General features: G+C 37.7%; 1 protein-coding gene across 1 annotated transcript in view; it reads right to left on the minus strand.

The window, feature by feature from the left end:
• LMBRD1 (LMBR1 domain containing 1) overlaps positions 1-13487 on the minus strand; it is a 128372-nt gene that overhangs the window by 104110 nt on the left and 10775 nt on the right. Inside the window, exon 3 of the mRNA XM_024248421.3 lies at positions 7644-7704. Coding sequence (XP_024104189.1) covers positions 7644-7704 — 61 coding nt within the window. The remainder of the gene's footprint in view (positions 1-7643; positions 7705-13487) is intronic.

The raw sequence follows: 13487 nt of genomic DNA on the forward strand, positions 1-13487 counted from the left end.
ATTGCACTAACAGAGAAAATTTCTCTTGTTCTCTTATCTGATTTGAATAAACAGCAGTAAATAACACCTATTTAGCACTAATCACATGTCTCACACTCCTAACATTATGAAGTAGGTACTACTTTATCACCATTTCACAGGTGGAGAAATCACAAAGAAGTCAACTTCAAAGGTCTCACGTACTCTTCTCAAGTTAGATTCTAGGAGTTGTAAACCCTACTGCGATTTGAATGTGTCCCTCAAAGTTCATGATCACTAGCCAATATGGTAGTTTTGGGAGGTAGGGCCTAATGGAAGGTGTTTGGGTAGCAAGGGTGACGGTTCATGAGTGGATTAATGTCATTATCATCTGAGTGGGTTCATTATAAAAGGATGTGTGTGCCTCTGTTGCCCTTCTGCCACGGGATGACAGCAGGAAGGCCCTTATCAGATGCCAGTTCCTTCATCTTGAATCTCCCAGCCTCCAGAACTACGAGCCAATAAATTTCTGTTCCTTACAAATTACCAAGTTTTGAGTATTCCATTTTAACAGCACAAAACACACTAAGATAAACCTAAGTTCAAAATACACAAAAAAGTTTCCAGATACAAATTATCAGCACCTAATCAATAGGGAATTAAGAGAAACTTCCAAAAAACTCTCTTAGGTGCTCTAAAAGTCTGGCATAGAAACTGGAACTGAAAATCTTCCCGGTCCATCTTATTCCCCCTTAGTTCCATAACTTAATTCATCTAAATATGTGTACACTTTGACTCACTCCTATTTTTACTACAAAATTGTTTAACAGCAAAAAAAAATTTTATTGAACACCTAATAAACTGGGATTTTTGACTATGAATATCCATACAATGGAAAACAATGCAGTAAAAATCTTTTAAATGTACATATATAATATCTTCTTAACAGCTGCATTTGAAAAGACCAAATATTGTCAACAACCCCGTTTTTCATCAACACTAGCATGGATAAACTATGGTATGTTAATATAGTAATAAGAATCAACAGAGTACTGTTGCCTGCATCAATATAGATGTTTCAAATATGTTACACACTAAAGAAGCCAAACACAAAACATTATGAACTACATGATTCAATTTACATCTGCACACAAGATGATAGCCTGAAAACCAGTGTCAAGAGAAGAAAGTCTATGTGGATGATATGGTTTGGCTCTGTCCCCATTTAAGTGGCTCTGTCCCCACTTAAATCTCACCTTGAATTGTAATAATCCCCATGTGTCATGGGAGGGACCCGGTGGAAAGTAAGGGAATCATGGGGACGGGTATTTCCCATGCCATTCTCATGACAGTGAATAAGTCTCACGAGATCTGATGGTTTTACATAAAGGGGAGTTCCCCTGCACATGCTCTTGCCTGCCACCATGTTAGATGTGACTTTGCTCCTCTTCGCCTTCCACCATGATTATGAAGCCTCCCCAGCCATGTGGAACTGTGAGTCCATTAAACCTCTTTTTCTTTATAAATTACCCAGTCTTGGGTATGTCTTTATTAGCAGTGGGAGAACAGGCTAATAACATGAGGAATTGATAGGCCAATTACAGAAGAACTGAACAAAAATAGCCTCAAATAATTCCTGCTTAGGGTTTGGGATAGTTTTAACTCATTTACCCCCTGCCTTTCATTAATTTCTTTTACATGAATTTCCTTTTACTTAATGTTTTTTCTCACTTCTTACTTTTGCATGCATGCAGGGGTTGTAGAAATAGGGAGAGGCCAAATATAAAGATAAAAATAAATTTGAAATAAAAACAATTTAGATAAAAGGCTAAAACACAGACAACATAAGGGATAAAAGGACTGCATAGCAGGCTTAAATATGAAATTAAACAGAACTCAGAAGTCACTGCTAAGCCTGCATAGCAGGTCTAAATACGAAATTAAACAAAACTCAGAACTCAAAACTCACACAAGGGCAGTTTTATAAAAGAAAAGAGTAGGCTGAGTGTGGTGGCTTATGCCTGTAATCCCAATACTTTGAGAGGCCAAGGTGGGAGCACTGCTTGAGCCCAAGGAGTTCAAGTTTACAGTGAGCTATGATCATGCCACCGCACTCCTGCCCAAAATACAGTGAGATGGAAGGAAGGAAGGAAGGAAGAAAGGAGGGAAGGAAAAGATGAAGAACTAAATAAAACATTCAAAAGAAATAAAAGGTACGAATCCTTAAAGTTTCTGGGGCGGGCATAACCTTCCCAGATGAGGGAGTCTCCCGATCACAGAGTCCTTAGGTGTGCAGGGAATAGGATGAAAATGAACAACTTTACCCTCTCATACTTCAACAAGCTCCAGGAAACTGAATCTGCTTTGTAAGTAGCTTCAGTTAATGAGGATTATTAATAACTAATCAACAGCTGGGGAGTGCTCACAAGGAGAAGCAGCAGGCAGCCTGATTTCTGCCAGCTTCTCAGAACAAAACACCCCAAATTCCATTAATATAACAGAAGATCCTTAAAAATGTGGTTTCCAGACCCTAGGATTTGCAGAGATCCTTTCAGGGTATTCACAACATCAAAACTATTTGCATAATGATACTAAGATGTTATGTGTCTTTCCACCATGTTTACAGTTAAACTAATGGTGCAAAAACAACAGTGGATAAAACTGCTGCCCCTTTACAGGAATTAAGATAGTAGACTCAAATTATACTAGCAGTCATTGTATTCTTCAGGGAGGAAGGAGATTTGAGCCTTTTATTCACAAAAGTCCCTTTTGAAGCAGTAAAAATTCTAGTGTCCACATTTGCATATATATCCTTTTAATATTCTGACAGGAAATACACATAAACCATGCTATACTTGTGTCTCACAACATCTCAGTTTTGTCTGCACTCTTTGAGTTGTGAGCTACACTAGCCACTTTTTTTTCAAAGAACATCATTTTTACTTGAAAGAACAACTGACAGATAAGCAATGGTTATCCAGATTTGATTATTAGACAGGCTTTCTCAAAAATGAACAGTGAGACTGTCACATGAAATGAAATAAGTGACAGTATTTGTTACCAATGATAAAACTGAAGCTTTCAAGAGAAAATTAGAATGTTGGAAAACTTGAATCTATCTTTGAGTTTTACAGCTTCTCAATATATACTTTTCTGATAAGAATAATGGCGATATTAACAAATGTGGTTTCTTCAATGTATAATGATATGTGTCAACATTCAGAAGACCTATATTATTCACTGAACAAATAGTTTCCAAATGAATAAGGCATAATATCAACTGCCTTATTTGGCATTTGACAAATGGACAAAAGATCCATTCAAAGTGCAAATGGGCCAATAGATTTCAATGTCATGGAGCATGAAAAAGCAGTGAGACTATAAATTTGAATCAGTAGTTTGAAAGTAGTTAACACTCCTAAACAATTTCATTGAGGAAGATGACTAAAACTTCTTTAGGAGTTTTAAGAGTTTAAACCTTTTTGATCAGTTTGTCTTCTATGAAAAACTAACTAGCATCTAAACTAGCACCTAAACTGGTACCTAAGAAAACTTGACACATACAGAAAAAACCCTGCATTAGTAACTCTATGAAGGAAAATACGTATACAGTTTACTCAAAGTTATCATGAATTAAGCATCTAAACATTAATCTTAATATTCTAGAAAAGAGATTATCACATGATCTGTTAACAGAAAGCTCTTCTTTTGAAAACACACATGGAACCCGAACATAAAAGACAATTAAAGCATAAGTAGGTCCCATGGAGTCAATGCTTAGCCGCCTTATCCCTCAAACCTTTATCTCATTGCACATGCACATGAGACATCTTTAGAAAAGCCACTCACTTAGGCCACTGGTTTCTAAACTTGGCTGTGCTAAAATCAGAATCAGCACCATTAACTTTTTAGTAATAGATTCACAGGCTGCCTATCACAACAAAGTAAATTAGAATCTCTCTGGATACAATCTACCATTCTGTATTATTTAAAATGTCCCCAGTGGGCAGGCGCAGTGGCTCACGCCTGTAATCCCAGCACTTTGAGGCGGGCAGATCGCTTGAGGTCAGGAGTTCGAGACTAGCCTGACCAACATGGCAAAACCACATCTCTACTAAAAATACAAAAATTAACTGAGCATGGTGGCGAACACTTGTAATCCCAGCTACTCGGAAGGCTGAGGCAAGAGAATCACTTAAACCTGGGAGGTGAAGGTTGCAGTGAGCCGAAATTGTGCCACTACACTCCAGCCTGGACAACAGAGGGAGGCTCGGTCTCAAAAAAATTAAAAAAGGGGTCCAGGCACAATGAGTGGCTCACATTTGTAATCCCAGCACTTTGGGAGGCTGAGGCAGGAGGATCACCTGAGGTCAGGAGTTCGAGACCAGCCTGGCCAACATGGTGAAACTTTGTCTCTACTAAAAATACAAAAAATTATCTGGGTGTGATGACATGTGCCTATAATCCCAGCTAGTAGGGAGGGTGAGGCAGGAGAATTGCTTGAACCCAGGAGGCGGAGGTTGCAGTGAGCCGAGACTGCACCACTGCACTTCAGCCTGCGCAACACAGCAAGACTCTGTCGCAAAAAAAAAAAAAAAAAAAAAAAAAAAGGGCCCCAGATGATTTCTGAAGCTGCTCTTGGGAGTTCAGTGCTGCTAATTATTCTTATAAGTAACATCCCCAGTACTATTTATCAAAAGGCAGGTCACTTAACAGTAAGAAGCTACAGCTGAGGAAATAAGAACTACTTTGGGCTATGCCATTTACTGACAAAGTGATCTTCAACATCTCTCCACATCAATTTCTTCATCTGTGAAAGGTAGAAAATACAAAAAAAAAAAAGGGAGAGAGGGCATTCATGAAAACTAGATAAGATTTTGAATGTAAAAGTCTTACACAGTGCCTGGCAAGGTTAGATCATGAAAATATGTTGATATATTAGGAGGAATAGGAAGGATTAGACGAACTTAGCCTCTGACAGAAGAGATGGATAAAAACTGTGTTTTCTATTTGAACTCTGTATAGTCCTCAAAATCCAGGAGAAGACAAATTAGATGTTTCCTATTAGGGCAGTTAGATAGTATCTAGCATTTCAAAAGAAACAGCTGAGCTTCAGGATAGTAACTACCTTCAAAGCTGTGGAATCCTTTCAGGGTCCTAGCTGTAGGTCACCTCTGGGTCAGAGCCAAAGGCCTATTAGCCATAGCTGAGATGGAGATGACTAATATTATACCACTAACCATTCATACTATCCAATTAAATTTTCTTGTTTTGATTCCATGGTCAGAAAACAAATTTTTCAATTCATAATCTGGCTTTTTAAACAAATTTTTTTCCTAGATCAGTGTCTCAACAATCCTATTCAAAGCAATTATATTTCTCACTATAAATTAAGTTATATAAGAAATCAGGCCTTAAGTTTGACATCTTAAGGCTTGTAATGATTAAGACATTACAAGACATCTACTGTTCGTAATGATTAACTTATTACCCAGGCATTTAAAATGATACTAAGGGCACATTATCCTTGAGTGGATTGAGGACACACTATCTTTGGGAGGACTAAGAAAAATACTTACTAAAATTCTTTTCTGTGGGCTTAATTCTCTCCATGGAACAAAGTGAAAAAGGCTGCATGAATTAACATTCCAGTTTACAAGTCTTTTGCGAACTTAGTTACAAAGGATTAGTCCAATGGCCTCTAGGTTCAACGATAAGATACAGTTCACAGACCTTGACTTCACTAACGTATAAATTGGCTTATCATATGTTCTACAGAATCACTACACTTTAGTGTCATACAGGTGACAGACCTCCCCCTCTAAAACTTTGTGTAGAAGTATTTATATTCTATTTATACTAAAAAGGCAACATTCTACTTAATATAGCTCTATTTCAAAACTTTTAACTTAATAGGTCAAAATTGTATTTTATTATATTTAATATATTCATCAGAAATAATAAATTATATTTTGAAATTTCATAAATTCTAAAATCTACCTGAAAGAAATAAAATTTCATAGGGCCTACAGATTTTAGATTAGGATAAAGGCAAAGGAGCAAAGCAGCTGAATTAAAATTCAATGGGGACGGGCACGGTGGCTCACACCTGTAATCCCAGCACTTCGGGAGGCCAGGATGGGCGGATCACTAGGTCAGGAGTTAAAGACCAGCCTGGCCAACATGGTGAAACCCCGTCTCTACTGAAAATACAAAAGTTAGCTGGGCGTGATGGTGTGTGCCTGTAATCCCAGCTACTCGGGAGGCCGAGGCAGGAGAATCGCTTGAACCCATGAGGCAGAGGCTGCAGTGAGCCGAGACTGTGCCACTGCACTCCAGCCTTGGCAACAGGGCAAGACTCAGTCTCAAAAAAAAAAAAAAAAACACAATTCAATGGAACTCGAAAACATATCCCATCCATAGAAACTTTTGTAGATTTTTTTCAGTTTCCCATTTAATGGCCTACTGAAATCTTATTCAGCATCTTTATTGCTGAAAAAAATGACATCCCTCTCCTAACTCAACAATGACACTTTTTTAATAAAACACAAGTTTCATGTTTATTCAAAGAGAAAATTCTGGAAACATTTAGCTTTTGTATTATTATAAAGCTTTTATAATCTAATACTGAGAAGGATGTTTGAGGGAGGGAAGGAGGAGGAGCCAAGCAACCATAAGTCCGGGATTAAAATGACTCTGTGGAGAATAAAGTTGATAGTACAAATTCCCCGGAGACTGCAGTCTACTAATGGCAATACTTAGAAAAAATTTTTAGAAAATTGAAATTTAAAATCAAGAAAACAGGAGTGGGAAATTGGTAATGATAAAAGGAGAGGTGAGATTTAAAGTAACTTGATTGAACTGCTACAAAGAAGTGTTACAAAGTGAATCTAAATGAAGCAAAGTAGCTTCAAGAAGTTTCAGGATTTTGAGAATGAATATTTATTCCTGTTGTAGAAAACAGAAATCTCATATGTGGTTTCAAAATTAAAAGTTTATATGTAGCTTTATATTGTAGGAGTTATTAAGAAATTATTGTAGGCAGATAGAGAGGAAAAGGGTCCTTAGGAAGTTTTCATCTTTTAAAGCATCTCCAGAAAAGTTTCTTCCCTGGCTCTAGAGCCAGGCCGGCAACCTTCGATATGCAAATGCAAGCCATTAGAAACTGGGTCCACCCAAACCCGCACTCTTCTTCTTGCCCTTGCCCCACATGTTCCTGGTGACATGGCTGTCCCCACATATCCCCACCTGTGTAGAAGATCATGGCACCCTGTATTTGCATATTAAAAGGCTAGGGTGGGAGGGTCCTTTTTTTTTTTTTTTTTTTTGCAGGCTATATGGATGACATGCCTGGTCAAACCAATCCCCTGAGCCCTATGCAAATCAAACACTGCCACCTCCAGCCTCTTCATATACCTGACTGGTATCTGTGGAAGGTGGGGTTCCCTCTCTTGGCTTTGGAGCTCCCCTCCCTCTGTCTCTGTACAGGAGAGCTTCTTATTTCTTTCTTCCCGCTTCTTTCTTGCCTATTAAACTCCCTGCTCCTTAAAACTACTCCACGTGTGTCCATGTCATTTTTTTCTAATTCGACCCAAGAGGAAGAACCTGGGGTTCTCCACTCATTGGAGCCGTATCAATATTTTGGTTAGCAGTCCAAATAGGGAAAGAAACTGAAAGATACTTACTATAGTAACCATATAATACAGTGTCCTCAATCTGTCTGCTGACATTAGCATTAGCCCAGTCCTAGGATAAAAGGAAACAATAGAAATATTAATGAAACATCCATTTGCCTAACAATTAAGAGTCAAGTTTTAATATGACTGAATATCACTTCCAAAATCTATCCACTCAAATAAAAACAATCTATGTCTTCAATAAGTGAGAGACAGACAATAGACAAATTTCAGTATGTAAATGCTGAGATAAGACAACACAGTTCTGGGAAAACACAAAGACAAAAGGCACCTAACTCAGACTGAAGATCAGGAATGGCTTCTCAAAAATGACTAAACTGAGACCTGAAAGGAGGGAGAATGATCTCAGGAAAACAGAGAAAATAGTAGGAAGGAAAGAAGGGAGTAAAGAACATACACAGAACGTTTGAAAAAAACTTCAAGAAGCTAAATATAGATTCAATTGAGCTTTTGGAAAGGTAAGAGAAAGCAGGTGGAGAGAGGGAAGAGACGGACATATATGTCAGAGGCTTGTGAGTCATGCTGAGTATTTTGGACTTTGTCCTAAGGGCAATGGAAAACAGTGATGAATTTTATGCAGAGAGTAACAAACCTAATTAGTACTTCAAAAAGAACATATTTGAGCATATTATACATTTTTTTAAAACCTACAGGAAAAATCAGTCTAATCTCCTTTGCATTCATCCCACACAAGTGTTGTTCGAATTACTAAGCTTAGAAAATATAATTCAAATTAATCTTTTCCAATAGAAAAAAAAAAATCTATACCCTATTATGTCAGAACTAAGGTACAATGTCAAGCCTTTTGGCCTATACTCTAAATTCTGTGCATGTGAAAAATTAAATGTGGAGAATCTAAAGGACTTATCACTGCTATTAAGTATAAAGCAAAATTCAGAATCCAGGTCAATGTTTTATAAACACTTAAAGAGCTCAAGTCAGTGTCAACATCCTATGAATGCTCCTAAAAAAGGGCATCAATATTTAATTCTCTTAAGATAATTAAGCATTTTTCTTTTCTTTTCTCCTTTTTTTGCCCATAAACACCTCTAGCAATGAGTAGCTATAAATTTGCTGATAAATGCCTAAAATATAAAAAAAAATGCAGAAAATCCAAACTTACTTCTACAAAGGCAAAACCTTGATATCCAAAGCACAATAAAAACAATATGTTCCCAATAGTAATAAGGAATAGAAACAAACCCTTAATAGGCCAAATAGAAACATTTATGTTAACCATATAAAAAAATAAATCACAGGATATCACAAATTTAATAAATGGAAAGTCACCTGTTCCCACATGTAAAGATTGTAAATACCAACTGCCATCCAAATTAATCTTAAAATTAATATATATAACCAATCGAAATCCCATTTTGCTAGGAGGTAGAGTATATTAACATATTGATTCTAAAAATCATCTGACAAAACAAGCTAGGGCCAGAAATAAATTTGAAAAAGACCAACAAGGAGGAATTTCCCAATTACTATCCTTTACTAATAAAACGTGAAAATCTACTATTATATAACCTTTCACCTACCTATTGGCAAAATTTAAAACAATAACATCCAGTAATGTCAAAATGTGGAGGGAAAGCCATCTGCTACACAGTAAGATAGTCTACCATGTAGACATTCTTTATTGAATCGATCCTAAAAATATTCACACAAATTAGGATGGATATTAGTACATAGATATTTTATTCATTGGACAATACTACTTGTCCAACAAATTACCTCAGGAGCTCTTACAAAGCGATAAGCTAGCCCAAATGGGCCCTTCCTTTCCCACACAGCAGGAGCTGTACCAAATTCCATCACTCATTGGACTAAGAGACCCAAAGTCTCCAGGTGTTCAGCAATTGGTATGTCCTAGCATTCAGTGAACCACTTGTACCTACTCAGCTCATATTCTTTGGCACCCAAGTCCAAGGTGTTTATTCTACCTGCAAGACCATTCTTAAGAGGCCAGGTGCGGTGGCTTACATCTGTAATCCCAGCACTCTAGGAGGCTGAGGCAGGTGGATTGCTTGAGGTCAGGAGTTTGAGACCTGGCATGGTAGTACACACCTATAATCCCAGCTTCTTGGAAGGATGAGGAACGAGAATTGCTTTAACTTGGGAGGCAGAGGTTGCAGCGAGCCAAGATCATGCCACTACACTCTAGCCTGAGCAACAGAGCAAGACTCTGTCTCAAGAAAAAAAAAAAAGAGAGAGAGAGAGAGAAAAGACTAAGAGGTTATATGCCTCTACTAAAGCACCTGCACTTTGGGAGAGTTTCTCTCTTTGCCTAATGTAGTTACAAAAGAACCTGAGCACTTGCTGACCCTTATCAGGGTAAATTAGAGCCTGTACTAAAGTTAAAAATAAAGTAACATTTATTGGTTTTTGGCCAAGAGTCCTTTACCCAACAATATTCGGTGTAGGGTCGTTTAAAATATTTTTTAAAAGAAAAATGAAACTGGAGACAATCTAAATGCCAGAATAGAAATAGTAAAATTTACTACTGTACATGCGTAACATAGAATAACATGTTGACATTAAAAACAATGAGACCTATATAACTAGCATAGATAGATATCTATGAAGTACTTTTGAGTAGGAGGAAACAGAACAAATCACAACCAAAAGTTTTAACACATGTAATCTTTGTCTAAAAAATGTAATGAAAGAAATATCCAAACATATTATAGAAAAAATGAAAAGAAAATGTAAGTAGCACTTACCACATAGGATGGGAAAGCACTGGGGAGAATTCTGTGCAATGACTGAAAATTTTTTCATCAATGATTCAAGTATCCAAATGAATATGTACATAATCAAAGCTTCAACTCCTAAGAGCTGCGCTTCTTTAGTGATTACTTCTGTATCAAAACAGAAGTTTAAAAGTATTTTTGTGGGTTTGGTTTTGTTTTTGAGACAGTGTCTCACTCTGTCACCCAGGCTGTAGTGCAGTGGCATGATCATGGCTCACTGCAACCTAGACCTTCCCAGGCTCAGGTGATCCTCCCACCTTCAGGCTACCAAGTAGCTGAGACCACAGGTGCATGCCACCACACCCAGCTAATTTTTTTATTTTTTGTAGAGACTGGGTTTCACCATGTTGCCCAGGCTGGTCTTGAACTCCTGGACTCAAGTGATCTGCCTGCCTCAGCCTCTAGGTTTATAGGTGTGAGCCACCGTGCCTGGACTAAAAGGATTTTGAAGATGAGCAAATTAAGAACAATGTATCAATGGGCCAGAGAATAATGACAACTATCTTTTTTTTACTTCTTAAATGTTATACAAACTTCCCACCAATTTCCAAGACAGCCCCAGGAGGTAGTAATGTCTCCACTGAGAATCACTTAAAAATTAGTTTAACATCGGACAAAATCCCAATCTCAAAAAAAAAACATTAAAAATACAAAGTCTGAAGGTTAACTTGAAGCAAAAGAATCATTGAAATTTAGCATCTTTTACTCCATAAGGATCTTTTGCCTAAGCAGTTCTTGTGGCAACAAGAGTATTGCTGTTACTATTTTAAAGCTACAAATATGTGTAAGATATACAACATCACTCAAGTACCGTTAGTGTGTATTTGGCTTTTACATACTCTCTTGCCTCCAAGATACTTGATGTATTGTCAAGAGAGCTTAGTTTGTAAAACTTTCCTTCTAATTTTGGGAACCACTATGACCCTGATATGTTTTATAAACTATTGCCTCTCAAAGTAGAAACTAAAAGAAACTTCAGAGTCATTTAGGACACAAAAGAATGTGAGACAATCAAGAACTAAATAAAGAATATTAAAGAAGAATATTTCAGAAGACAAGGATATGAATTCCACAGAACAAGAATGTAATTGGTCGCATATGTAAATTCCATTCCCCATTTTTCAAGTTGACTTTTGAAACCTGCTGCATAACCCAAAACTCCAAAATGATTCTCCTCACTTTTACCTGATAACTTCACCATAAAAATGGTGGCTCTCATTCAGGAGCCATTTTGATCCCCATGGGGCATTTGACAATGTCCGGAGACATGGTGGGCAGAGTCAGTATACTACAGGAATCTAGGAGGTAAGAGGTCAAGGACACCACTAAACACCTACATTTCACAGGGCAGGCCCCCATAACAAAGAATTATCCAAGGCAAAATGTCCATGATTGAGAAATACTGACTTAGAGGTCTCTAAAATAATTTGCAGCCCCAAGACAGGAGCTCACTCAACTTACTATTAAATCTAAAACATATCTCCATTTGTATCCAAATTCTAGACCTTCTTTCCTCTGAAGTACCCATACTTCTATTACACCCAACCCTTTCACTTTCACTCACCCTTCTGGAGGAAACTGCACCTGCAATGATACCTTCTCTCCCCTCAAAAATTTCTCTCACTGTACTGAATTCTAAAGTATACAAATTCTAGTAACTATCAAACACAAAGAGATACACAAACACCACAAATAAAAACACCTCCATTAACTCCGCTTCTCACTTTCGTAGAGAACAAAAACTTCCGGAAAAGTTGTCAGCATTCCCTATCACTTCTTCCTTACTTCTCTGTCCATATCTAACCCAGTCAACCTAACCACCCTACTGTTCTGCTGAAATTATTCTTCATGGTCACCACTGACCAAAGCCACCAGTCACTTCTCTACCCCATTCACTTCACCTCTCAACACCACTGAAAAAAGCTATCATTCTTTCTTCCTGAAACACATTATTCTGATTTCCATAAAGCCTCCCTCTTCTGTTTTTCTTATCTCTCAGGTTGCAGATTCTCCCCTTCAGCTGACCTTCTACACGATAGAGAACTCCAGTCCTCGGTCCAATGTCAAGGCTTCTCTAACTACTCAGTCTTCCCAGCTCCTAGTCAGTCCATAACTGTAGATATCATCCATATGTTGCTTCCCAAATACTTCACTCCAGCCCTAAGCTCTTCACAGAGCTTCAACTCCCTACTTAACACCTCCACCTGGATAGATAGTACAGTACACACTTTAAAGGTAGACTGTCTGAACTATAACTCTTTTCTCTACACCCCCTCACTTGCCCGTGCACATGCACATGCCCTCTTATTCCTCTAGGTTTCCCTATTTCTCTAAGGTATACAAAAGCCTAGGCATCGCTGCTCCAATTTTCTTTTTCTTTCACCTGTTCCCCTATATCTAATCTATCAGCAGATCCCAGCAGCTCTACCTCTAAAATACATGCCAATTTTAATCATTTTTCTCCACTAGCACCACTCTAGCCCAAGTCACCTTTATCTTTTACCTTCATTAACTTCATATTGCAGTTAGGAGAAAATCTAAACTTATTAATATGACTTAAAAGTCATGAACAATCTGGCTCCTGCCTTATTCTGGATCTCAGCTTTTACCAAAGCAAAACCCTCAACAATACATGTCAGCCAAATAAGCCAAGTTCATCCTGGCCTAAAGGCCTCTATATTTGCTGCTGCTTCTCCCTAAAGGCTCTCTCCCTCTGGCTCTTTACTAGATTGGCTCCGCATCCAGGTATCGTGGCAAGAAACCTCAGCAGTTTTGCCTTCCTATCCCCCTCTCCAAAACACTCATAACCTGACTAGACTCTCATATCAATCTGTTATATTTCCTCATAGAATTTATCACTATAAAGTTACCTTATTTTATTTGTTGAGTATTGATCTGGCCTTGCAGACTAAGCTCCATGAGAAAAGCAACCTCATTTGCCTTAATGATTAATCTCCAGTACCTACAATTGTCAGGCACACACTACATACTTAGTAAATATTAAGTAAATAAACATATTGAAGGTTCAATAAAGAGCACAAAGTTCTAAGATACAATTCCCACCATTTGAAAATAG

The sequence above is a fragment of the Pongo abelii genome, chromosome 5 (assembly GCF_028885655.2).
Source record: "Pongo abelii isolate AG06213 chromosome 5, NHGRI_mPonAbe1-v2.0_pri, whole genome shotgun sequence".
Taxonomy (NCBI): Eukaryota; Metazoa; Chordata; class Mammalia; order Primates; family Hominidae; genus Pongo; species Pongo abelii.